The 27,792-nt window shown below is 40.7% G+C and overlaps 2 protein-coding genes across 5 annotated transcripts in view; both read left to right on the forward strand.

Annotated features, from left to right (window-relative positions):
• pbx1a (pre-B-cell leukemia homeobox 1a) overlaps window positions 1-16,202 on the forward strand; it is a 51,291-nt gene extending 35,089 nt beyond the window's left edge. The window contains exons 3-9 of one of the 4 annotated variants that reach the window (XM_069684030.1): window positions 2,308-2,552; window positions 5,198-5,388; window positions 5,541-5,676; window positions 7,018-7,177; window positions 8,071-8,183; window positions 9,275-9,373; window positions 14,414-16,202. In XM_069684030.1, the coding sequence (XP_069540131.1) occupies window positions 2,308-2,552; window positions 5,198-5,388; window positions 5,541-5,676; window positions 7,018-7,177; window positions 8,071-8,183; window positions 9,275-9,373; window positions 14,414-14,506 (1,037 nt within the window). In that variant the 3' untranslated portion in view covers window positions 14,507-16,202. The remainder of the gene's footprint in view (window positions 1-2,307; window positions 2,553-5,197; window positions 5,389-5,540; window positions 5,677-7,017; window positions 7,178-8,070; window positions 8,184-9,274; window positions 9,374-14,413) is intronic. The other 3 variants (XM_069684031.1, XR_011309603.1, XM_069684032.1) reach the window with 3 other exon arrangements.
• Window positions 16,203-19,041: 2,839 nt separating this feature from the next.
• Window positions 19,042-26,761, forward strand: prtfdc1b (phosphoribosyl transferase domain containing 1b). The gene is made up of 9 exons (XM_069684033.1): window positions 19,042-19,115; window positions 19,334-19,440; window positions 20,644-20,827; window positions 21,326-21,391; window positions 23,439-23,456; window positions 25,171-25,253; window positions 25,449-25,495; window positions 25,636-25,712; window positions 25,857-26,761. Exons 1-9 carry the CDS (start codon window positions 19,068-19,070, stop codon window positions 25,902-25,904), a joined length of 678 nt encoding a protein of 225 aa, XP_069540134.1. The 5' UTR covers window positions 19,042-19,067; the 3' UTR covers window positions 25,905-26,761.
• Window positions 26,762-27,792: the final 1,031 nt, after the last annotated feature.

Here is a 27,792-nt window from a genome sequence, read left to right on the forward strand (position 1 = left end):
TCTTAAAGGAAGCAAAAACCAGCAGAAATTAATTTAGTCAATAAGCAAAAACAAAAGCTTATTCTTAGAATTTCATTCATTATTCAGGAGGCAGCGGGAGGATTGTTTATGATACGTGTTCATTTTTTATGCATTGCCTTTTTTTGGGGGGGGGTTAGTGCTTCACTTCTAGGGGAAGGAATTATACAAGAGCGTGCACAAAGGAGAGGAGAGGAGGGAGGAGAGGAGAGGAGGGAGGAAGCGACAGAGAAGGGAATTGTGTCCTCTCATTGTTCAATTAAGTCTGTCGGTAATGATCAAGATTAGATGATGGCCATCTTCCTTTTATAGATACTAATCTGTGACTGTCCGTGGAGAAGGAGGATCGCAGAGCAGTATGGACGCCATGCCTTTGTGCAGGCTATAAAGTGTGTATTTTTATTGTTATAACACAAGTGTTTAGCTGCGTGGAAATAAAGGCCCCTTCTCTCTGTCAGCTGATTAAGTAGATGTATAGTCCATGTGTCTGACTGGCATTGAGGTCTAATCGATTTCCTTGCTATTACTGAACAGAAATAAATAAAGCTGATGGCTGTGGTTAGGCTAATTATGCCACAGCACAGTGAATTGTTTGATTTTCCTTATTAATTGTATTTATTTAATCCATTTCATGCTTTTAGTTGTGCACTCGGGGACTCGCAGGGAATGAATAAATCACTCTTAGGCTCATTAGATTCCCCCTCTGGTCGGGATGTGCCACTATTTTGTCAGAATGAAATTGGCGAGTGTTATAATTTCCCGCTGGTGTGATTCACATGAAAAATATCCACATATTCATCTACCAGCACTTGTGCACAATCTCCCCCCCACGCACGCACGCACGCACACACACACACGCGTCTGCTCCCCATCTGAACTCCTGACCTTTTCCAGCCGTCTGATAGCCATTGACATTTGCCTCTTGAGCTGAGCTTGCTCACGTGTTGGAGCTGATGGGAATGGATGATGTTATTGCTGGAGGAGGGGAAAAAAAGAGAGGGAAAGGAAACAGGAGGAGGAGGAGGAGGTGGATGGAAAAGAGGAGGACCAGGGTAGACAAACTCCCCATGCGGCCGCAGGGATCCATCTGGAGCAGAAAGGTCACAGGGCGACTCAACCTTACATCCTCATTACAAAAAGAGGCGCCGCTGTGAGCGGAGACTGTGAGCTTCAATATGGCTCCACTGCTCTGTCACACGACCTGTCATTTACCCTCACTGTCTGCAGTCAGCATGGAGGAGATACAAAGGTATTAGATCGTCCTCCTGAAACACTTTGATAGATGCTTAATTTAGAGTGCGTGTGAGATATGTTGTGTGAGCAGCGTGAGCTTTGTCTTTGTCCTTGAAGACAGTGGATGGAATGGAGGGCTGCACCTGGTCGTCTGTTTTCAGCACCTCTGAGGGAAGCAGGACGCTCGGCTGCTTTACCGAGGGAGCCTTCTGGTGGCAGAAAGAGGCAGGGCAGTGCAACTCGTCTTAAAATAGAAGCTCATACTGAAACACCTGTGTGTTTTTTATTCACTGGAATATTTAAAAGCATCAGCAGGATAGCTTTTGTGTTAGTGTGCACGACCGCTGTTTGTGTGCGCATTAGGCTTTTTTGGTTGTGTGTTTGTCCACCTCAGCAGGCCTGTCTTTGTTGTGTTTACACTTCACTCTCCGCACCGTGGGAGCTGAGTGTCAGTTGAGAGCTGAGCGCCTGTAGGTGTGTGAAAACATGCAGGTTCAAACCCCCAAACAAGTGTAAACAGAGCTCAGCTGTAAAAGCAGTACACACTATGAATGCAGCGCCGGTGTTAGAGAGTTCATAGTAGTTATTATTAGTATACAAGCATCGTCACATTTTTATCTTATTTATTTTATCCAGGTGTCTTTGCGTTCCTGCTCTGTGTCTAACCTGTGTTATTAGTTTGTTTTGCTGCTCAGATAGCGTCTGACAAGATAATGAAGCCATCAGCCACAAACTAAACGCAGCCCGAGCATAAGGAGAGCAATGAAAGATGAACTCTGCTGGAAGGCTGTGTTAATTCTTTTTTACATGAAATGATGGCCAGAATCGATAAAATGAGTTTTATGGTCCCGCCTAGCTGCCAGCCTCTGTGAGACTGCAGGTTTTTACGGCACAGGCTTGAACTATTAAAAGGACGGGCATATTTCAGAGGGTTCACACAGTTAAGACTCTTTCTGAGTCATAGTAAAAAGCTTATACCTCGCTGTTTGGCCGTTTTAAACATCCATGTATCACTGTTTTCACGTTCCTCTTTTCCCCTCCTCCTCTCCTCCACAGTGCTCAGTATCCGCGGCGCCCAAGAGGAGGAGCCTCCAGATCCTCAGCTGATGCGACTGGACAACATGCTGCTGGCGGAGGGCGTGGCCGGGCCGGAGAAAGGCGGAGGGTCGGCAGCTGCAGCAGCAGCCGCGGCAGCTACTGGAGGGGTTGGTGCAGACAACTCGGCAGAACACTCCGATTACAGAGCCAAGCTCACTCAGATCCGACAGATTTACCACACGGAGCTGGAGAAGTATGAACAGGTGGGGAGGAGGAATATGTTTTTTCTTTCCACTCCAAAATACATGAAGAATTTTCTCAGCTATTCAGTGATTTAGCTCAGTTTGTCTTCTTGTGGCAGATATTCATATGATTTTCTTTAAGTATTTTATCTGTACACACAAAAAGGAATATCTGCTGTATCAATGTGTCCCTTTTTTTACAGATTATTTTATGTTGCCTTCACAGTCCAGACTTGTCTGGGAATTTCTTGTTTTGACTTCACCTTTTTGAGCAACGTTTTTATTTCATGAAAGTTCATATCGATGTTTAGGCCTCTCTTCCGAAATCTTCTCTACTGCAGTTTTAATTTCGTACCTGTTTATTCCAACGACTGGATATAAAGATTGACGACGCCTCTCCATCTGCTCTCATTGCACGAAATTGAAGCCAAAATAGCCCCCATGACGTCATTTGGAGCCAGAGTTGCGCAGTAGAGATTGGCTGGTGGAGCCACCGTAGCCACTTCCGCTAACCAAAACACACACTTAACTTACTGAAAAAAAAACAGCAAAGATCCCGCACGCCGTGTTTAACAGCTGAACAGCTTCTTTGTGTTGGTCTGAGGTTAACGTCCACAGATATGGAAACTTCAATGACTGCAGTGATTGTTTTAGTTACGTCTCCTCTCGCTGTTCCTCCTCTACTCTGCTAATCCCGAACAGATCGGCTGCAGGAGCCGGATTTGTCAACAGAGCTGTCAATCATCCTTTTTACAGCATCAAATAACTAATTAAAAATAAACTTGTCAGAAAAATGAAAACTTGGACATAAATCAGCATGATAAGAACTAACTATAATGACAGAAACCATGTTTGAGAAAAATGAATCGGGCGTTTATTTTGATTTTATAGTTTGACTCATGTCCCATCTGTTAACATGGAGGAGGCGGGCTTTATGACCTATACTGCAGCCAGTCAGCAGGGGGCGATAGAGATGTTTTGGCTTCACTTTTAGGGAGCTGTCATGTCGTCCATCTTTTTATACAGTCTATGATTTATTCTAAAAGGGCAGCTGCTGGGTAGATGGTAGCTCAGTCTGTAGGGAAACCGGAGGGTGGTTTAGGTCCCAGTACGGAGAGGTGTCAGTTCCTTTCCTGGGCACTGTCGAGGTCCCTGGTCAGGGCGCATGTCCATGTGCAGCCCCCTCACCCTGACATCTTTACACTAATGCATAGGGTCCTGTTTGTGCGTGTGTGTATTTTGGGCCAATGTGTGTGTAGCATGTTTGTAAAAACAGAGTGAAAATAGGAGATTAATAAAGTATGTCTTAGGTCTTGACTGATGGTGGATCTTGATGAGGGAAAAACACATCCGTGATTATAATCTTTATTAATTGCTCCATTGTTGCACAATGCAATATGTGTCTAGACAACCTTTTACTTTCCGCTTGATGGGGACAAAAGATATCGTGGTGATACAGTGCAGAGACTGCACATACCACTTTCAGGGTCAATGTTCAGATCCTGACCTTTGACCTCTGCAGAGAGGATCAAGTGGGAGAGAGATGAATGCAAGAAACATAATGATGTAATATGTAATGATTATACTTAGCCTTTTTTCTTTTTATATGAAGCTAGATAACATGTTCTCAAGTCTCTTTGTCTCCTTCCATGAGATGAAGTGAAGACTCTGAAACGCCCACAGTTAAAGATGTGAGTGATTCTTGTGTTTGAGTGTCCAAAGCTCTTTTTTTAACTCTCCCTTTGTCGAGTACATTCTTGAAAAAGTTCTCTGAGAAGCTAAATTGGAATGATTTCATATAAATGGTGGATGAGCTGTTTTTCTAAGAATCGTTAACTATGTATAATGCTCTTGAAATCAGCTCTCACAGGCCGACTCATGACAAGTCGAGCTTTCAGGGACGCTATCTGCAGCCGGCGAGCAGCCATTACATCAGTCACACACCAGCTCTTTTCTTTGTCATTCCCTCGAAAGTCAAAGCGTTCTTGGTTTGTCATCTTCTCCGAGGAAGGCTAGTCATCGCTAACTGTCACGCTCAATACACACCTGAGCTTTTTTTGTGTGTCACCACGCTACGTACACCTCGCGCGCGTATGAGTGAGTAGTGTCTGGCGTGTGTGTGCAAGCAGAACGGCTGCTCGGTGCATCACTTTGACTGACGTAACCCTGGTGTTGACAAGCAACAGACACCTTGACTCTGAACGCAGTCATATCCAGTGACTGATTCAGACAGAGAGAGAACGAGGTAGACTGAAAGATGGAGTGAAAAGAGAGGGAGACAGTTTAAACCTCTTGAACGTTAACGGGACTGAAAGCCTGCTGTCATTTTAGATTTCTCTTCACTTGTCACATTTTCTCTGCCATTGAAGAGAAGTCTTTTTAATATTCAGAGCAGTGCGAGTCTCGCTGCCTCCACCGTGTGACTCCACCGCCACATTTGTTTGGCGTGAAACATCGCGCTGTGTCTGCTGCTTTAATTTCAACTGTTCTTATTACCTCTAACGCTGCTGCTGTTATTCTGTCAGCGCTGCCTCTACGAGGCCGAGGCCTACCAGCAGAGGTGCAGCCTCTTCAGAATCCAATTTCAGCCTTTTTCTTCAGTCTGAAGCTGTCGAGCCTCCCTGATAGTTATTCTTTCTCTGACTCCTGTCTGTCTGTGCATCCAGGCGTGCAATGAGTTCACCACCCATGTGATGAACCTGCTGAGGGAGCAGTCTCGAACACGACCCATCTCGCCCAAAGAGATCGAGCGCATGGTCAGCATCATTCACCGCAAGTTCAGCTCCATCCAGATGCAGCTGAAGCAGAGCACCTGCGAGGCCGTCATGATCCTGCGCTCACGCTTCCTCGACGCCAGGTCAGTGTGTGTCCATGTGGGCGACTGAATCGAACCCAACTTCGCTTCAGTTTTGATACATTTTGCTGCATAATGGTCTTTGCTTTAAAGAGGGTTTTGCTTACCAAGTATTAGTTTCTAAATGTCTGTTCTCCTTTCTGCTTTGTCTCCAGACGAAAGAGGAGGAACTTCAACAAACAGGCGACAGAGATCCTAAACGAGTACTTTTACTCGCACCTCAGTAACCCCTATCCCAGCGAGGAGGCCAAAGAAGAGCTGGCCAAGAAGTGCAGCATCACAGTGTCACAGGTAAAGACAGCAAACAAAGCTAGTCACACAGACTGTGTAATTGGTTTCGTCAAAATAAGTAGTACCCATTTTAAAGTGATTGCTTTCCTTTTTAGACTGTTTGCCTTCATCTGAGCGTCCAATTTGTTTCTTTTTCTTTGGATTTTCACTTATTTTTGAAGTTGTATCTGTAGTCATCCATCTTTTCTTTGTTTGTTCAGCCATAGTAGATTACTGTTTACTCGCAACACTTGCAGAGACCGGAAACACAGCCGCGCCGCTAACTGGGCGCCGCTTGTGATTTTTTTCCGCGAAAGTTGCACCAGACACCCAGTCTGTAATACCGAAAATGCAAAGGCTTTCATCAGTGGGCCATAGGCTCAATCACCATTGTGTTACCTCATTCGGCAATAGATAGTGACTTAACAGATATTTATTTGAATGAAAATCTTCGAGATTATATCTTGAGCATTTCAGTTTAGCATTGCTGTGATTTTGGTTGCTATTGCTCCCATATGCTTCACAGTAGCTTGAGAAAGTCAGCTTATAATGAACAAAGGACAGGCTGGTACTAAATCAACAACCAACACTGACTCAGATCAATCTTATAATCACTTGGTACAAGGCATTGGTTTATTTGCAAACGTCGGCTGCGTGCTGCACAGGGTTGCATTTATAGAGATACCTTTGAATATTATTTCAAGAATTTTTTTGCCTCATCAATTTATAATAGATTACTAATTTCTTAAGTTTGAGTTTGATTTGACTTAACCTTTTATTTTTTTGATGATATTCAAAGTGGTTCACAAAATAATACAATAATAGTAATAACAATCTTAAAATTTTTAAAAGGTGTGTCTTATGTTGCTTCTTAAAGAGTCAGTAGAAACTGCAGTGTTCCAAAGTGTTCAACGGCACGATCACCTTTTCAGAAAAGTGATCAGTGATCTTCACATAGAATAATAACTACCGAACTGACAACACTTATTTAATCGTCGACTTTTGCAGCCCAGTTATTGGAATACTACAAAGCTGTTCAATAAATCATTGAGTGTACAGGAATATTTCTGTTGTATTAAAATAAAGTTGGTAACAATTAGTACTATTTTAAAGTGAAAGAAAATAATACATTCAACATAAAAAACACTAATAAGCCATGAGTATTTGTCTTAAATTTTCCATGTCTATGTAGAAACCAGTTACATCATAGCAGCCACATAGCACTAGTTCTAGCATGAAGCAGAATCTAAACTAAGTGCTAATAATTAACTCTGCAAGTAAAATGTTTTGTGTTGGAAAAGCTTAATCAGCTTAATTGTGTTATAATCCAGCAAACGTATGTCCTCATTGCTCTGCCAACAGGTATCTAACTGGTTTGGGAACAAGAGAATCCGATATAAGAAAAACATCGGCAAGTTCCAAGAAGAGGCCAACATGTACGCAGCGAGGACCGCGGTCAGCGCCACCAGCGTGTCTGCTCAAGGCAGCCAGGCCAACTCGCCGTCGACTCCCAATTCAGCAGGTGAGTTAAACCATAAACTCAATACAGACTCCTGGATTATATTAAAAGATATATTAAATTATATATATTAAAATATTCTCTTTACGACAGAGTAGATATAGATAGATGCCTAATAACGTACTCAAATCGGAGCTCAAACTCAAGAACTCAGTCTCTGGTGCTGTTTGACTCCGTCTAACAGAAGGCTCCTTCTCTCCTTAACTAACCCGAGGACGACGTGGCTTCATGCTCCTCTCGCTCATTTTTCCTCCTTCTTCCCTTCCTTTTCCGTCTGACTCCCTCACTCATTTCTCTCTCTCTCTGTCTCTGTTATTGACCTCTTGGTCTCGTGGACGTTAATTTTTTCCTGCCTCTTGTCCGGTTGACCTTGTGCATGCCATTAAGCTGCTCAGAGGGCAAGCGCAGTCCTCTGTCATATAGAGACGTCGCCACTGTATTGGATTAGGACCGGGTGTTGAAATCAAGTTACGCCATGGTTCTCTTTACATCTGGGGAGCTGGGGTCCATTAAAGGACGAAGACGATTCTTTGGGTCTTCCTGCAGATCAATTATTACTTCCTTAATGAAACACTAGCAGCACGGACATTTAACAGCAACACAATCCATAAAGCTTGTTTAAACCGGACTTAAACAGTTTTATGATGATTATCTGTCTCGCGTTTCTCCTCGGTTGATTTTTCCTTTTAAATTATGCTTCAGTGACATTTTAATGTGCGCGCCCTGCATCTGTAGAGCGCAGGATTGTGGAAAAAGCCTTCTTTTGCCCTCCTAAACTAACCCTTTTAATGCACTTTGGCTTATGCATGATCATTTTAACTCTTCCTCTCTTCCTCCCTGTTCCTTCTCTCTGCTCTTCGCTCTCTTTCCTCTCCTCTGCCTCTGTGTATTCTCAGGTTCTGCTGGCTCTTTTAACATGTCAAACTCCGGAGACTTGTTCATGAGTGTGCAGTCCCTCAATGGGGACTCGTACCAAGGGGGGCAGGTTGGGGCCAACATACAATCCCAGGTGCGTGTCCTCCATGAGCGAAAAAGTTCAATCATCTTTAAATTGTTTTGTCCAGTCTGGGCGTGCCGGAGTATCTTGACCTCCACAGTGAGCCAGAGGTTACACTCAGCCTGCAGCGTCACTTTAATGCGGAAGCCATTGTCAAGCTGCAGTTGAATAGACGACTGCAGACAGTTTTGGAAACGGTGCAACGCTCATCAGCGCTCCTGACAAGAGTTCACATAGCCACCGGTGCACCGCGGCTCCCTGACCTTGCCCCAGTGGACAGTGATGACCAGCGCAGTGTTACAACTCTCACCATAGATTAAGAAATCACCCCCTGTGGTGATATTCTCCTCACTCTGGCAACATTTCTCTCCATCCCCCCGACCCCCCTTTTCTGTTCACATCAGCTCTCCAAATGCTTTAGGTCGTTCATGAATATGCAACGGGAGTAAAAAACCCTTATAGGAGGTAAAGAGGTCTGCAAGGTCGGCCTTTAATTAGTGAAACTCGTGTTCCTTTAAAGGGTTGTTTTCTCTGCACATGTCAGACACGTCCTCGCTCTCAGGGCTGCTCAATTAAAAGAAAGCAAAAGAGAAAAGTTTGACTAAATTGGCCTCCTGAGTAGAGAGGTCTTTTTTGTTGTGGAATCCATATGGCAGGTGTGTTTTCATGCATATCCGGGCGAGCTGCTCTGCCGAAAGCTACAACGCAGCTCATAGTGAGTCTCTGAAGAACGTGCAACCATAACAAAATAATGTCAGATGTAACCTCAGTTGCACGTGAAGCAAAAACGGTTACAATCAAATATTGTGTGCACAAAACATGTAAAAAAGTGTCTGATTTAAATGTATTATGTAACCACAAAGACAAATCCATTCATAATTAGATACTTTGTGATCTTTTTCTTGTGTTTTAATCATTTTGTAACCTCTCTTATCGAGCCCGTAATAGCAGCCAAATCATTCAGATTGGCTGTTTGTAACCTTTTCCTGTTTGTGCTACCCTTTCCCTATCACACTGACCTTTCCTTGCGCGCGGCTGTCTTTGTTGTCCCGAGCTTTTGTCTGACCAGGCCGCCTTTTGTCTGTGTGTCCCCGCTGTTCCAGGTGGATACCCTTCGCCATGTTATCAGCCAGACCGGAGGATACAGTGACAGCCTCGCAGCCAGCCAGATGTACAGTCCACAGGGCATCAACGTAAGACCTGTAAACAATCTCCTTCTGTCCTTCTGAACGTTGTGTGTGCTGTCTTATTTTGAAATCATTCCCCACTTGCAGGATTTGTATAATGTTGTGTAATTCTGCGTGCACGCTGGGATGCCACTTAGCAGAGTTTGCCGGGGTTGGGCAGTTGTCCAGCCAGTCCGCCCCTCCCCTCCTCCCCTGCTCCAGCCGTGCCCTAGGTGGCAGGCAATGAGGCAGCTAGCAGGCTGAGTCGCTGGACACGCTCCTAGTCTGTCGGAGGATATTAGCGTTAGCGAGACACCTGCAGTCGACAGGAACAAGGACACAGGTGTCATCTTTTCTCCCAACGCTGCTCTCACTATGGCACCATAGGACAAATCATACCTCCTATCACCTCAAAGACAAGAAAAAAAAAGTTCCCAGTTGCTAATTCTTCAAATAACTCTTTAACTAGCCTGTCAAAGGCGGGGCCGGTTTTCTAGGTCTCCGTGCTGGGCCGGGCTGGCAGGGCGGGACAGGCAAACACTGGAGGCAGTGCGTTAGCATGTAGATCTATAGCGACAGGCTGCGCGGGGCTGAACAGAATCAATACGACAGTCACAGGGACAGAAAGAGCGGGGCTCTGGGCTAACAGTCCAAGCACATTGGTCAGATCATTCATCCACAGGAACAGCAGCACTGACAGCCCAGCCTGCAACACCCCTGCTGCTAAAATAAGTACACGGATGCATCAAGTCAGTTACTACATACCACAGGCTCAGCTGGAGATACAGGAAGTGATTCATAAAGAGTCTTTATACAAAAAGTTCAAACTGAAACTAATATTCAAATTAAGTGTTTGTAGGAATTTGGGCTTTGGATTAATAACCAAACATTATGATTCTCTGGCTTTAGTCTGTGCCTCACATTTAAACCATTACACAGGAGTCACAAGGTCAGAGAGCTAAGCGCCCATTTGTCTGAAGTTAAACACTTTGTGATCTTAACAAAGGTGAGGAGGTTGTTAGACAAAACCTGCAGACTTTCTGAAAGTATTTCCAGAATCGTTAAGACTCTTTTAACCTTCTGGATATGAAAATGTTTTGTTTGCTCCACAACAAAAAACAAGAGTTTAACCCCGTCGCTAATCCAAACAAAGAAGGCAGCAGAAATCACAAATCTGGTTCAGTTGTAGAGCACAAGAAGTCATCAGTTTTAACCGTATGGACTTTTATTTGCAACATTTTGTTCCCCAAAATTTGATATAGTTTGCTTGTCTTTTTTTATTTTTAAGATTTTTTTATTTTTTGGTTCTTGCCTTTATTCGACAGGACAGCTGAAGAGAGACAGGAAATGTGGGTTGTAGAGAGTGAGGGATGACATGCACCAAATGATCGGCAGACTGGGTGTCGAGCCTGCGATCAGTGCATCGAGGACTGTAGCCTCTGTACATGAGGCGCCTGCTCTACCAACTGAACTAAAAAAAAAGATTGATACAACTAGAAAAAATGGATAAGAATCCGATGATGACAAAATCTTAAACTATTAAACAACAGGGGCGGCTGTGGCTTAGTGGTAGAGTCGGTCATCTCTCAATCAGAAGGTTGGGAGTTCGATTCCTGACTGCTACAGTCACATGTAGAAGTGTCCTTGGTGTCCTGAGCCAGTTGCCGGTTGAATGTGCATAGATCCTGAAAGGAGAGTGGCACTTAGGCCTGTGGTGCCACTGTGTGAAAGGGTGAATGTGACATGTAGTGTAAAAGCACTTTGAATGGTGGGAAGGCAGGAAAAACGTTGATAAGTACAGTCCATTTACCTTTCACAACCTTTGCTCTTTCTTTAGAGAGTGCTGGGTGTAATGTATAGCACTGTGGTTTAATTGAACCATAATACATTAGAAGCAGTAAAAATGGGGTTTAAGAATTACTGACTAATCTGTGTGTAACAAGTTTTCAATATTACATTTTCTGTAATAGTTTTACTAAAGATATTCTGTAGATATATAATCTACAGTAATGAGCAGGCACTATGCAGTGATACTTCACATTACATACTTTACATTTATCGTTATAAAACTTATTGTGAGGGCGCCAGTTTACCTCAGCGGTGAAATCGCGCTTCCCATACAAAGAGGCTACAGTCCTCGATGCAGCGGGTCCAGGTTCGACTCCCACCCTCGGCCCTTTGCTGCCTGTCATCCCCACTCTCTCTTCCTCTGTTTCCAACACTCCTCTCTCTCTAATTAAAGGCATAAAAGGCCAAAAAATAAAACATAATTTTGACATTTTAAGTGAATTAGAATCCCTCAGTTCTTCTAAAAACACCTCTTATTGAATATTGAGGAAAATAATAGAAACATTTGTAGTCCTTTAAAAATAAATACACCAAAAATGGCAGCGTTTCAGTGAAGCTTGTGAATTAAGTGTTGGTGCTTGTATTTATTTAGCCCAGATAATATTTTTTCTCTCTAAGATCTACTGACTGAACTCTTATGGCTCACCTCTTTATCCTTGAACAGCAATTACGCTCCTCAAATTGCTGGTGGGTGTCGCCTCTCTCAGAGACTGGAAACGTTTCTTTCTCTCCCTCTCCCCTGAATGAGATGACAGACAGTCGTTACAGGAAATAACAGGGTTCGGAAATAAGAGGCTGCCAAAGCACGTTCCCCGCTCTCACTAACAGCGTGGAAATGGCAATTAATGTCCTAAATGGTCTTTAGTCAACCTTTTATCATGGTTTTAGGAAGGCCTCCGTTTTAAAGAGCGCTTTTTTATTGTGATAATTTATTCTTTTATCAACCATCTAAGGGGTAGATTCTGAGCTGTGTGAAAGGTCTGCGCGCTCTGTGCTTCATCTGCTCTGTTTATCTCACATTATGTCAGCTGTACGAGGGGAAGGACGAGTTCAGTTTTTAACTGTAAAGAAGCTCTTAGACAGACATCAGGAATGTAAGACGCTGGGCATATATCACTTTTGCATCTTAAGTTAGGATTCATGTAGTTTAGAATTCTCTAAATACTAAGAAAAGGTGCTTCAGTGCTTCTTTACTTATCTCCTTTAGTGGAAGAAACACAAGACCATCCTTTGCCGAAGGAAAGGAGACAAAATGTGACTGTGCAACTTTTAAAGTGACACACCATCAGTCATTCACAAAAAAAAAATCATACATTTTACACGTATTTCCATACAATAATACCAATTGGGAATCATGTCTATAGTTGTGATTGGAGAGGAAGGTGAGCATGGGCAACTGTTCTGAATGTGTCATTTTGTTTCACTTTTCAGACTGGTGGCCTATTTTCCTTTTTTTCTCTCAATTCCAGTAATGAACTTGTATTTTTACTATGTTTGTAATAATAATAATAATAATAACTTTATTTATATAGCACCTTTAAAAACAAGAGTTTACAAAGTGCTTTGACAGCCAAGCAAACAAAGTAAAGCAGAGAACAAGCAGATCATAAAACCAGCAGATCACAAAACCAGCAAAGCACAAAACCCAATACCCAAAGACCAAGGGGACGAAGCAGGAAGAAGTAGAAAGAGTAAATGAAATGAAATACAATAAAATACCTAAAAGAGATAAAGAAATGGAAATAATGCAAAAAAAAGTAAATAAATAAATAAATAAAAGCTGTAAAAGCAATAGGAGAGATAGAAACCAGTAAAAGGCAATAAAAACAATGAAAGAGCTAAAAGCAATACAAGCAATAAAAAGGAATCAAATCAGTAAAGCAACAAAAGAGATTAAAGCAATAAAAGCAATAAAGGAGATAAAGGATCAATAAAAACAATGAAAGATGGAAAAGTAAGAATAAGGTGAAATAACATTTTAAAAACAAAAATTGGAGAGGTAAAGCCTCCATGTAAAAAAAGATTTTTATAAAAAATAAAATTTTATAAGATAAGCTGCTAATAGTCCACACTTGAACAATGTGGTTTCACCACGGCAGACCTACATCAACAACCTCCGCCTTACCAATACACTTGTCTTCTCTTTGGTTCATATGAATCCTCCTTTTCTTGACCTCATGATGTTTTCCAGTGAGCATTGAACTTTCTTTGACTACTCAACCACGGCCTCTCTGTTAGTGCATCTCTCGACTACGACACAAGCACAGTCGCTCCTACGGAAGATTTGGACAAATATACGCTGCGGTTCAGCTGGGCGTTGTAGTTTATAGCAATGATTGCTGAAGCATGAATAAATGCATAATAAGTGCATTTGTTGGGGACTATTTTCACCTGTGGATGAATACACATTTGGTCTTCTTCTTAGTATTCTGTTTTCACAATAAACTACAGTGCTCATGTTGGTATTAATCAAGAAGCATGTCTTTGGACAAACATGGTGTTCAAAGGTGTACGGAAATGTTTCGCATCAGGCTACATAAGCAATAAATGTTTGTTTGGGTCATTTTTTACTGCTAGTAAGAAAACTATAGCATCTTATCCTTAAAGTTATAATCTCAAAGTTTCATTCTGGCAGCACCTAATGGCGATAAAAGGCAGTTACGGGAACAAATGTCCCAGATAACCAGACGTCCACGGTTGGTTCTGGTTGTAACACTTGATTTTCCCCGCTTTCCTTTTTAGACTGTTTGCCTTCATCTGAGCGTCAAGTTTGTTTCTTTTTCTTTGGATTTCCACTTATTGTTGAAGTTGTATCTGTAGTCATCGATCTTTTCTTTGTTTGTTCAGCCATAGTAGATTACTGTTTACTCACAACACAGGACCAGGAAAATGTGTGTTTGTTGCGTTAGCTCCGCCTACCCTCTCTGACAGACCAATCACTGTTGGGTGATGAAAAACACGTCACTAACTGGGCGCTGCTTGTGATTTTCTTTCCACTAAAGTTGCACCAGATATCCAGTCTGTAATTCTGTAAAGGCTTTCATCAGTGGGCCATAGGCTCAATCACCATTGTGTTACCTCATTCGGCGATAGCTAGTGACTTAGCAGACATTTATTTACATGAAAATCTTCAAGATTATATCTTTAAAGACACATTAATACCAATGTTGTATCATGCAGTAAAATGTGTTACCATGACGCTAACGATTTCCTGTCTTCTCCACACAGACAAACGGTGGCTGGCAAGATGCTCCGACTCCTTCGTCAGTGACATCGCCCACAGAAGGACCCGGGAGCGTTCATTCGGATACGTCCAACTGAATACATCCACCTCCACACCTCATCCACACATCAACACATGGACTGACCTTCCCATTCACAGTATTAAACAAAGGAATTTACTGTCCCACAGTTTGGAGAGGTACTGTGAAATCCTAACCAGAAAAGAAACCGATACTATTTCCTCTGCTTATAACGTTGGACATTTGAGATACAGACAAAAAGTTTCACAATAAAAGCCCAAACATTACAGCAATCAATGAAGACGTTTGTACAGATTTCACATTATATTCAGAGGGCTGGGGTTACTTATCCGCTCATAATGTTTTCACTCATACTGTTGAAATGTTATGATAAAGTAAATAAATCCAATCATTGGTTTTACCTGAAAATACTTCATTCTACCTCTCAGCCACTAAAAAAAGTAGAAAAAATATGTCAGTGACCATTATTTGTTTTGTAAAAATGAAACTTTTGTCTTTGCAAGCAGGAGGCACATCTTCTTACTTACATTTTGTTGTCTCTCACCTATTCTATGGTACGCCATTTAGACTTAAATATTGCTCAGTTGTTTACAATGTGTGCTTGATAAAGGTATGTTCATCTTCCCCGCTGTCTCCAACGAGTCCAAACAGAGGAGATTTTACCTCTAAGGTAACCCTGTGAAGTATGTTATCTGTAAAACAATAAAGAAATACTTGTCATCAAAGCGGACAAGCTTCACATCATTCATTAGATGGAGGTTTTATTAACTTAGAAACTAATTATCTCTCCCTCTGTTGGTTTTGGTTCTGCAGCATGTTGGTAAAGTTACTGTCACAGAAATGAAGCATTCACTGACACATGAGAAAACAGGAATTTTGCCTTTTTCTGTTCTTTTTTTCCTTCACTTGAAACCTTTTTTTGACGATACCAAAATGCAGATGTAACCAAAACTAAACCGACAAAATAAGTGTGTCATCTTGCAATATCTTCTTTCATCAGTTATAAACAGCATAATGTAATTTTCTGCTTGTTTAAATCACAGTCTATCGCCATTCAGCTCTGGTGCTACAACAAACTAGAAGAAATATCACTTTCTACAGAAAACAAAGTTTGTCAAATATGTCTGTAACTGAGTTTGCTTTTAATACGTGAACCACAATCCACTTAAACATGGAAGTCATTATGTTAATAGAGTTTTCAAGCTCACATGGTGGATCCTCGCTCGTCAATCTTCAGCACAGGTCCAGGAATGCCTCAGCTCGGAGCCACCCATCATCGCCATGAGAGAAGGTTCTGGATGAAGCTGAGCTGCTGCTAATGGAGGCACTCTGATGTAAAGATGATGTTATGTTTCTAATTTTTGTCGCATTTCTTTACATATAAATTTATATATTATTCTGCTGGTACAGCTTTGGCCACCCCAAACAAATGTAGACATTTGGATTCCTGCTTGTCTCGGTACTATCAAGCTGATTTCTTTAGTATAAAACATTTATGAACATTGTAAATGTGAATCATTAAGCACTAAAGACACTCATTATGTCCAATGATGTGTTCTCTGAGCAGCCTGACCTTGTTTATAGTCACTTTTTATGTTGTGTGGCCTCTTTGTTTTTGTACTTTGTCATTTTTTTAATGTATGCTTAATGTCGCCTATTACTTTTTTGCTTCCTCCTCTCGTGAAGTAGCTCATGAACTTTCAACATGTGTTAATGTGCACCATTGTGCTTGACTTGCTTTGTTGGAAAGGGTTTTCAACGCATTAAAAAATGATATGTAATACAGCCAGATCCTACATCAGCATCTTTTATGTGGCGAGAGAGCAAAGACTTTTTTGCAGTTCGTTCAGCATCACATGAAGCATCAGCGGCACGGCGGTGATCGCTGTTGTGTTTAAGTGAAAGTCAACCAAGGTCAGTGACCGCCAGCGGACATCAACCCTCTTATGGCTCTGCGTGTGTGTCCCTGCTTCCATTATGGCTCCGATCCAACATATTAGTGTACATGCTCTCAGACAAGCACTCAAAAAAAACACATTTATAACTGTAGAGACATCAGTGTCTGACACAACAAAGAAAACATAGAGTAAGTTTGCTTTTGATTGTAAGAGAGGTACTCAGACAGGTACCACAGCTTTTAGAGATGCAACCATTTTACATCAGACCCATTAGACCACTTCTTTATGAAAGTTTCATTCATTCTAACCGAAGATGTAAATCTATAAAATCTCCCCAAAAACATAAAGTTACATTTAAAAAAAACACCTGCTGGCCAAAGTAGTTTTCAGCACAACTAATCCAAACAAAGCCTGTTTATTGTATTTGTCAGGGACTATTTTCAGCTGTGCATTAATACACATCTACTGCTCCTCTTGCTGCAGGACAGTGTACATGTGGTTAATTTAAAATAAACTCCAGAGCCGTATTGCACACACATGTTCCCGCTAATGAAAGAACATGTCACCCAGTGAAAATGTGCAGATGAATTATATGTATTTCTTAGAACAATAAAACAGCAATAATCTCAATGTGATTTTGCGTGAATAAAGAAAGAAAGGAAGAAATATCCCACACACTGTATTTAGGTCAGTTAGGATCATCAAACATATCAAAATGTAAGAGTAAAGTAAGAAGGGTGTCCTCGTCCTTGTGAGATTCTCCCTTCAAACACAACAAACAACCCAGCTGACACTATCTGCCTGGACAGTTGCATGTCCAACAGAATTACTCTCACTGCAGCTGAGTATTCATAATCGTCCAAACAACAGGGGCGAGGGGGAAAAGGGAGCAGTTGGCTGCAGAGTCTGCGGACGACGGTCACAGGCCCTGACTGCTGAGCGAGTGTGAAATGCCAAAGCCAGACTGCTCCTCTGCGCCTGGAGGGCAGCGGAGGAGCCCGGGCCTGCTCTCACCATCAGAAACAATCTGACAAGACTTCATCAGGAGGAAAAAAAACATCTACTGGCTTCAGTGCTGGACGCTGAAACAAAAACATCTCATGGAAGCAAATAATGATGACTGTTTTCTGCACACAGTGTAGTTTTTACTCCTCAGAGTGGTGACAGTGTGCAGGCTGATTGAAATCTAATGTTGCTGTTGACATCTGCCTCCCCAGCTGTCATTACACCACTGTTTATAATTACAGCTGCTGTAGAAGAGGATGGGTGGGGGGCCCAGACACCTTGTCTCCCCCTCTCAGCTGAGCCCAGCACACTGCTGTAATGTGCATTGACACACAGCCTGGACCCCCCTGCTGCTGCTGCTGCTGCTGCTGGTGGACTTACTGACCACATTCTTTGCAAAGACTGTGTGGTATCTTGATTTCCTACATTACAGTCATGTCTTTCTTTTCTCTTGTTTTGGCTGATGAGAGGAGACAACAGGATATGTTAATCAAAAATTTGAGAAATGATGCGATATGATGTCATCAGACCAAAAGCAAAACAGAAAGAAGTGACAGTGTCTCTCCACAAGATGGCAGTGTTGTCATATTAAAAAAAATATCATCTCCTTATAGAGCACGGTGGTATATATACATTGATTTACATGAGAAATTGCATTCTGGGAATTTTGTTATCATTTAGTTTTGAACTGATTCCCATTTTTACTTATTCACAAAATTCAAACATTTGAAATGGTATTCGGGCGATGACAATTTTCTAGCCTTTTTTTCTCCCTCTGTGTGTATGTGTGTGCGCGCGCGCGTGTGTTCATGTCGCAGACGATTCTTATTTGCTATATTTTGAATATGTTTCTGTTGTAAACAGAACAGATAGAATAGAAAATCTTTATTGTCATTGTACAAGTACAACGAAATTGAGACACAGACACAGACACGATGATAAAATTAAGTATTAATAACGTATTGTTTTGTTTGTTGTTCTTTTGTTGTTAACATGTAACTTTGCGCAACAATTCAGAAGCATATTATTTTCTAAATGTATTTCTCAATAGTTATAATAATAATTATAATAAACCTTTATTTATATAGCACCTTTCTAAACCAACAACAACCACGTGAAACAGGTAGATCAGCATAATAAAAACAAGGATAGCAGTAATAATAATAATAATAATAACAATAATAATAATAATAAAAAGTTGTAGACTTTACTTTACTAAAAGGCTACATAGCAGCTCCAACATTATGATGTACAGATCTGGATGTAACTACTCAGCTGAATGTAAAGTTGTTCAAATTAGCTCAATTAGCTTAGCTTAACACTCACCCCACACACCCCGATAATAATACTCCAAATTTACATATATCGTAATATAACTACAATGTGAACAGGGCCTTTTTACATAATATTAAACCGTTAATACTTCTTTCGATAATGTTTATAAAAATACTATTTAACTTGTAATTTAACTTTTCCTTTGAAAGTCTCAGTGGAATGAGCATTAGTTACTCTAATGTTGCCAGATGTGATCAATGTTAGTGTTATGTTGTCCCTAGTGGCATCAGAGCTGTATTACACCACACAGAGGGGCGCAAACTATCCACATTTTTCCGCCCTGATGCTCCTCCTCTCTCTCCACGGTTCCAGTCTCTCCTCAGAACTCGCAGCACCACTTTTCCTGAGACAAGAGCCTCTTTTGTGTTGGCGGAAAACAACATGGCAGACCCTGCGGTCCAATCCGAGGGAGGAAGCGGCGGGATTGTGGTAATTTAATGAGAATACACGACAGGGAAGTGCAGGACAAGTGCTGCAGGAAAAAGTTTACTCATTCATGGATGCATGGCTGCTGCACATTCAGAGCCACATGTGTCCCTCAGGCTGGTGTTGTAGTTTAGCCTGAGTTTGGTTGGTGCTATACTACTCATGCGATCCTCTGTGATGCATCAACTACAACGTAATGTTGGCGTTTGTTTCCCTCCTAGATCACCGATGAGTGGCCAGGCTACAGTTTAGACCTGTTCAGCTATCCGGCTCACTACTCCGGAGACTTGGACTGTGTCGTCGTTCCTCATGGCGTCATTATGGACAGGTACAACGCAATGACTATGGTACAACGCCATACTAACTCTGGTACTGCTCACTTACAAGTACTGTTTCAGCTTCCACATGTTTCTGCTCCGAGTCCTCTGTGGCTGCATAAAACGCGGCTCCTAACTGATTTTGTGAAGAATAAGAGGTTGTCTTTTGTTGTACACTGTGTTTGGTGTAAAGCTGTTTGTATTCTGACATGCGATCTACTTTAAAGTCAGATCAATAGATGAGCTTAAAGATGGAAATAAAAGCCACAAGACAACTCACAGGCAAATGTAATCCTCTTTTTATATTACTATATTTATACAACAAATTATGTGCATCTGAATTGATATGCATTAAAATACACTGTGACAGTGAAAGTCCTTGCATTTTACCTGTCAGAAGCTTTAGCAGAAGTATTTATAGTTGTAATACTCAACGGGGGCAGAAATGTACTATTTTAACTATTGATTAAACTCCAGGTATTTGTTCCCGATTGAACAAAACATTGCTCTTTCTATAGAATTACAGAAAATACAATAAGGTTAATAACTTTCTGCATCTCAAGGCAACATCTTCAGATTTCTTGGTTTTCCAAGCATCGGTCCAAAACCATCATTTAGTTTGGTTTAGCTACTTTATTTCTACATTAGAAGTTAAACCCAAAGGACATTATCATCCATTAGCTCCAGAGTAAAAGCAGACATAGACATTGGAAATCTTTGCCTCAGTGTCACAGTTGCGTATGATGCAACCAGGTGCATCTGATAATCAAAAAAAAAAAAAACTTCTAACACATAGTATTCAATTGAATATATTTTATGACAAAGAAAAGCATAACATCTTCAAATTTAGGAAGCTTAAAGCAAAGAAATGTCTGACCTAAATGATTGTTTAAAGATCAATATAGTACTTGACTATTTATTGCAGGTCTTCTCTAAATCCTTCATTAGACATATGATAGTGGGGCGCTGGCAGTCATTGACGCAGTGGTCGCAGGCTCGACTCCGGCCCTTGGCCCTTTGCTGCGTATCATCCCCCACTCTCTTCTCCCAATACTTCCTGTCTCTCTTTATCAATAAAGCAATCAGAACACATTGTTCCTTGTTTGTATGTTATCCTACAAACACTCATAGCTGTAAACTTTAGGTCTCTAAGACAACACCACAACTTTTCTGTAGAGTTATAACATAAAGTTCACTTTTAACATCGTTTCCAGGACGGAGCGTCTGGCCCGCAACATCATGGATGACCTCGGGGACCACGACATCGCGGTGCTGTGTGTGCTGAAAGGAGGATACCAGTTCTGTGCCGACCTGGTGGACAGGATCAAGGCCCTCAGCCGGAACTCCAACCGCACAATCCCCATGAGGGTGCACTTCATCCGGCTCAAGAGCTACCTGGTGAGCCCCAGACACACAGAGGGCATTCAGACGCCCAGTTTGAAATCTAAATGACGTGTGAGAATCGAGAGGCACTTTTCATGCTAAAGATTATCTGCCAAGATGTTTGCCTGCGTCTCATGACTGAGTCAGAAGATGTGTTTAGCTATGTTTTATACAGCGTTATGACAGTGGTATCTTTGTGTAACTCTGCCTTGAATGTGCTGTTTCATGTAGCCTCCAGATATTATGTGATTGAGCTGAACTTTAACCTTAAATTCATAACTTCTCTCAAATTAAAAGATGACTCCGGTCCGTAAATGTTGAGATACTTTTCAAGCTAACCTCCCATCAAAGCAGGGATCATCTGTTTTTCATTGGTAACATATCCTCATCTTTTAAGATGCCGTATTTTTCTACTGGATTCATCCCAAAAGTGTCTCAACATCTTGAATCACACATTAAAATTAGAAAAAAGAGCTCACTGCTTCTCTGTTTCCTGGCTCTTTATTCCCTCAGAATGACCAGTCCACAGAGGATCTTCACATACTCGGGGAAGAGGATTTATCCTTTCTAGCTGGAAAGGTAATATTCTTCTCATCTAAACCATTATACACAGCCTGAATTTTAATAAAGAGCAGCCTCCGAGTCCAGCTAAAACATTTTTATAAGCTCTATCGCAATAAAACAAGCACAAAAAGTGGCCTACAGATGGTGAGGTGTTGATAGTGTGCAGCCTCAAGAGGGCAGCCTCGCCTCTAATCGGTCTCTTTCCAACCTGAGGAAACGGCTCAGTGCCTCCGTAAGCAGATCAAAGATGGCAGTTTCTGACAAACCCAGCAGTGATCAGATACCAAGTGTTTCTTTATCTTAGAGGAGAAAATATGTGTATGTGTGAGAATATACTTGATATCGTGGTAGGAAGGCTTTCTCGTCTTCTTCTTGCACTGACATCTCTATCAACATCTGTACATCACTGGTCAACACTGGAGTATGTGAATGTGTGTGTATGTGTGTGCTGAGTGTTCCTGATCTGACAGTGTGTTCTATTTTCTCAAACTAGGGGTGTTCACAAGATTAATTCAGTTGATTGAACCTCAGATGAGTTCTGGTTTTTGTAATAAGGAAAACTATTCTGTTACAATTAATCAAATAAAGACTTCCATTCATTGTCTATACCGCTTATCCTGTTCAGAATCACGGGGGGGGGGGGTTCGAGCTAGGAACCTTCTAGCTGTTAGGCGACAGCGCTAACCACTGCTCCACCCTGCACCCCTTTTTTCGACTTTTAGTCTCTAATCTTTTCTTTTTTCTTTTGAAATACTTCATGTTTTTATCTCTTTAAGCTGCTTAAAATTATTACATTTAGAAGACTAGAATAGAAAGCCTAATTATTAGGAGACGTCTTCAGGTCGTCACATTGAATAAAGAAGCAGCAAATACTTACATACAAGCGGCTGGACACAGAGAATGTTTGGCCTTTCAGCTCAAAAAAAAATATAAATGATTAATCAAGTATTAAAATAGTTAGGATATTTTAATTTGCAAATATCAAATACACTTAAACTCACATTTCCCTATTTCTACATTAGATCTAATTTGTAGTTTTTGTCCTTTTTTTAGCACTTTAGAAAATGGGTTAACAGATTGTTAGAGTGTGCATGTCCGCAGGCATGTTATCTAGCATATCTGAGCGTGTGTGTGTGTGCGCACAGGGATGAGGTACTCCTCCACTACTACAGGAGTCGGTGTGAGTATTTCTAGGTAATATAAATCAGCTGATGTGAACACTTACAGTCACACACACCCTTAAGCTGATCGCACTCACAAATGCGCGCACTAATGTTCCCTGTAGCCAGGCGTGGCAGAAACGCCTGAAACATGAATAGGATATGAGGTAGTAAGCTTGAGTCACTGCCGCTCTGCTGCTTTGCTCACAGTATTTAAAGTGTGCCTGTGAAATCCCTGAGCTCCCTGTGATGTACGACTAAATTTAGTCTCCTGTTTGTAACACAATGCTGCCATGTTTTGCTGGAAGAAGTGAACTAATTGTGTAAAGAGGAACTTATTATTCATGGTGCTTGTTCTCTCTCTGCTTAGACTTTAAGATATGGCGTGTTTCTATTATATTTCTCCAGGGTTTACTGCACTCTAAATATATGTGTGTGAATAATGAGGCTTAAACAAAGAATGACCACATGCTCGGATGACTCCTTTGTTTGGAAAGTAGAGTACAGTGCAAACAGTTACATGGCAGTTAAAGGTTTTTATCTCTAAGCTCACTCTTAAATAGAGGCTGGTTGTCTCATGTTGATTAGACAAACATTTGCAGAATCTCAGCTATTCCTGTGACATTTAAAGACGGACTGAAGGAGCATAGATTTGTCTGCTTTAATCAGACGCTATTAGATGATAATGTCATTTCACTTTAATCTTTCACTTAGTTCTCTGTAACTGTAGAACATTTTTATGTTTTACTTTAAGTGTATAATTAGTTTTTTCTACATTCGTGTGTCTCTCATCCTGGAATGTGTGTGTGGTTGATCAGAAGATACAGTAGTTTGTTATTTGCTCCTAACCAGGAATAATTTTTTTGCTTCCCTCTCTTCCCTCTCTGACATGCTCTCATAAGAATGTACTGATTGTGGAGGTGAGTCAAACATGTTTATTTTTTTACTATCTGTTTTTCCAAGCTGATTTATCCAGGTCAAGAGAAGCCATTTAAAGTTTCCTACCTGAGTGTAACATGGGGAAAGTTTTTAAATTGGCTGACCTATATTTGGGGAAGCTTTTCTTCCAAGATAAACATAAACTTTGTCTTGTTAGCAAAATCATTGATTCTCGTATTGGGGATTGGTGCATTTACAGGAAAGAAATCCAGGTTTATAACAGCAGTCATTAGTCAGAGCCCAGTCTTCTGTGACTACGCCCGTAAGTCATTTATTGACTGTGGCTACTGTTGCAACAAGTATAGGGGATTTTTTTATTGACTATTCTAAATGAATCATTTTAAGAGTCTTTTGTTGTCTTTAAATCTTTATTCAGTATCACATGTGTCTTTCAAATCCTGTCGTTTTATTAAAGATTGGAAATTAAATTTAAGCTGCTGATATTAATATTTTATTGACAATTTTTATGCACAGTGTAGTGGACTAAATGTTCAAATGATGAACCAACTGCAAATTTTCTCCAAAGTCTGCAGCTCCCCTCAGCTCAAAGCAGAATTTTCTTTGTTCTTAATTTACACAGCACAAATACGCGGTTCTGGCTCAGCCTGTCATCGACAAGCTTTTGGCAAAGTTAAATACAAATGTAGTGACTAACTAGTAAAAGTACTGATCAGCTAAAGAGCCTGATATTTCCCCCACGAAACCAAAACTAAAAGGACAGGGCTCAAAATACATGCTGAGTTGCTGACGTGTTTGCTACCATGTTAGCTAATATATGTCTGTGTTAGGTTTAGAGCACGTTTTTTTTCCTGCAAGTGGCCAAAAAAAATCAAACAAAACAGGTTTAAGTACTCAATGGTACCAAAAGTGAACTGAGCTTTTTCACGTGCCTCTGCCTTCAAGATTATTTTACCTTTAAAACAAAGTTATCAGAGTTTGGCAAGAACTCGTGTTTTGATTTTCCGTAAGCCTCTTTCCTTCCCTAATTAAAAAATAACAAATCCTCACTGTACTTCATGGGGATTTATGGTTGCGTGTATTTTTACAGAAATGGTTTCAATCATGATGACTAACTGTCTCTTGAGTGGCGACCATATGTGAGTCAAGGCACGTATATTTGCGGCATAGCGTTCAAAGACAGGCAGCTGAAAGTGCTTAACATACTGCAAAGAAATTAAACAACATTTAAACTTAAAGCTTTAAAAGTTAAATGTCTTCTGTTTTTTTGTTGGAAAAAAGGCATAAAAACCGGTCAATTATTTTTCATACTTTTAAACATTAAAGTCTAAAAAATGCCTTCTACAGAAACAGCTTTCCAATGTCTTCCCTCTGCTCAAACCCTGTCACAGGTAAAATCTGCTAAGACAATCTATTCTATATAAAGAGCATGTTGACCTTATATAACAAAGATGATGAAACATACTCCTGTGGCTTTCTTCTACCACTACTTTTACCTCTTCCTAATGTAAGCGGTCTGGGGCATTCTGGAACATCACATGTTGGTTTTTAATTTCCCCTTTTCTATCAAGTCGAGTACTGTTTTTAGAGAATGCTCCCATACAGTTACATAACACAAGTCCAGTGTGACCAACTTCTTCCTTTTCACTTGTATGCATCTGTTTTTGTCTGTATTTCCGTTTTGACATTCTTTTGCTTTCTCAATCCAGTTCTTGTATCTTTCCGTCCCTTTTGCAGGCCATCGTAGGCACCGGAAAGACAATGAAGGCTCTCCTTAAGCATGTCGAAGCCTTCAGGCCCAAAATGATCAAAGTAGCAGGGTAAGTTACGGCTGCAAAGACCTTTAAAACCAAACCAGCCCACTTGTCCTGCTTTGTGAATCACTTAATTTCCGCCTTCCAGTCTAGACAGAGACAAAGAGTAAGTCACACAGGTTTAATCTCTGCACATAGGTGCCCTATGTGACAGGTAGTAATCGATATCTAATGCTATAATATCTGTTTTGTTTTCCTTAGGTTGTTGGTGAAGAGAGTGCCGCATAACTCAGCGTGCCTTCCTGACTGTACGTACCTGACCAAGCCTTTTTATGTTTTTATGAGTCAGTGGTTTATTCATGTTTTAAACAACTGTTGAAGCTTGTTAGTGCGTGAGTCAGTGGACCGAGGAAATACAATTAACGTTGCTCTTTGTCTTTGATTTCAGATGTCGGCTTTGAGATACCCAATCGCTTTGTAGTTGGGTACGCCTTAGACTACAATGAGTACTTTAGAGACCTGAACGTAAGTCAGTGCCTTTTGTATCTAATGTTTTAGAGGAAGAGATTATAATGAGTGTCTAGCTTTCCTGACCGTCGTACATGCTTAAAATACAGAAATTCTTGTATTATTCTGCCTGTTGACTGTTGTTTTTCTCTCCTTTTTCAGCATATCTGTGTGATCAGCGAAAGCGGGAAGATGAAATACAAGATTTAAAAACAAAAAAAAGGATTCCAAAGGAGACAACTGTCACACAGATGTCATCTCACAGCAAGCCTGAACATTTTCCTGGAGATGCCGATCACTTACAGCTGCTATCGTGACATTTGATCTCACGCATCCGTCTTTTATTATAACATTCTTTCTACGAGACGTTTATCCGTTTTAACAATAGACACTGACATCTTAGCTAGCGCATATCTTAGAGCTGCAACCTTATTCTTCATGATGTTTACAGAACTGATCCACATGGAAAATGTCTCAATTTAGGCCACTGTTAGCCTTTTGTTAGTGTAACACAATGTGTATGCAATGTATAGGACTTGATAATCATAACATGTATGACTGTGACTGATCTCCAACTCATGCATGATGATGTAACAAAGGGAATTTGGTTTTCTTCATAGGAAATTAACATTGTCTTCACTTTGTCTTTCATTATGTACTTCTCCTGCTGTCATCAATAATGCTCAGGGGCAAACAAAGTAGTTTTGTAAATAAGTGCACTAACTAGCCTACCTCTTTTTCAGGTGTACTGGGATACTTAAGTCGTTTCCACATTTTCTTTTATAACATAACGTATCAGTAAAGTATTTTTAACATTTCATGTTCTGTGTTATCACTGCATTATTCACACATTCTCTCTGTACTTAATGCATTTTCAGATGTTGATTTAATTTGTTTAAAGTGGTAATCTCACAGGATATAAAACCATGTGTAGCTCACATGTTTTCTTAGTGTGATGTACAGTACAAAGGAGGGCTCTCATTCATTTTTACTGGCTTGTTTTAATCATGTCTTTTCAAACAATCCTTGCTTGGTTTATGGTACTTAGCTGTTGGATATTGTACATACTGGTGATGATTTTACAGAAGGTTGGCTCTATTCAAGGTCAACTCAATTTCCAAAAAACTTTTTTAACTGATGCTTGATTGAACTTTCTGTTTTTTAGACTAGCCAAACCTGGTAAAAAAAAAAAAAAAAAGTAGGTAAAGGCACTAGTAAAAGGAACAAAAGAGAGTCCGTTGTGTTGAGCTGTTGTGCTCTTTGTACGCACCTGACATATGACTCCCGCTCTGGAAGCAGGGAACACCAAGTGCCATAAAGACAGAACCGTTTTTGTTTTGTTTGTACCGAGGTCTGCTGGGGATTACAGTAAACTGACTCTCTGATGCTTTTTACAGGATTTAGCTCTAAGAAATAAAGACTTGAGGTAGTACTGTGAGAGAATAACTTACCTATATTATATATATAAAAATAATTCTTATGGATGCCTTATTGTGTAAGTACAATCTAGTTTTGAAGTTGGTTTTGTGGAGCCTATTTCAACTTCTTCTAATAGTATAAAGTATTTTTTTGGCAATACATCATGTTTTATAAGCTAATCATGTTCTGCGTGGAAAATACATAGCAAAGAAAATGCAAACCATAGATGATGAATATATGTAAAGGAGAATTTCCTCTAAAATGTAGTAAAGAATAAAATAAAATAAAAACATGTATAAGTAAAGTAGGCTACAAGTATCTCACAATTGTGCTTAAAGTACTTGGTTCAATGTACTTTTTTTGAGAAGTAATTAGCAGAGATATAAGTTACTTTCCAGTGCTTATATCCACGGTAAAGGCACTCAAAGTAGAACTTGCTGGACAGGACAGCTTTGTGAAAGTCTCCTCCCTTAACTGACCTCTGCAACAAAAGCTGCCAAACCCCAAGAACAGGTGGTCCCTTATGTTGGAGAGGAATAAAAGGGACATTTGTCAAGGCCCTGGGAATCTGAGAATTTACTTAAGTCCACAGCCACACTCTGTTTAACAATATGTGCGGACCGTCAATGTTTACTTTTATCATATACTTTGTTGAGTGTACTCTGGCTGCACGATAAGA

The sequence above is a fragment of the Semicossyphus pulcher genome, unplaced genomic scaffold, assembly GCF_022749685.1.
Source record: "Semicossyphus pulcher isolate SPU_LCO1_2020_fin unplaced genomic scaffold, fSemPul1.0.p SCAF_7, whole genome shotgun sequence".
Taxonomy (NCBI): Eukaryota; Metazoa; Chordata; class Actinopteri; order Labriformes; family Labridae; genus Semicossyphus; species Semicossyphus pulcher.

What these genes read in the sequence shown, in the direction of transcription:
- prtfdc1b (XM_069684033.1), top strand. Translation starts at nt 19,068, where the DNA reads ATGGCAGACCCTGCGGTCCAATCCGAGGGAGGAAGCGGCGGGATTGTG. An exon ending in CTCAGCGTGCCTTCCTGACT is followed by an intron (nt 25,496 to 25,635) that starts GTACGTACCTGA and finishes CTTTGATTTCAG; the next exon opens with ATGTCGGCTTTGAGATACCC. An exon ending in AGTACTTTAGAGACCTGAAC is followed by an intron (nt 25,713 to 25,856) that starts GTAAGTCAGTGC and finishes CTCCTTTTTCAG; the next exon opens with CATATCTGTGTGATCAGCGA.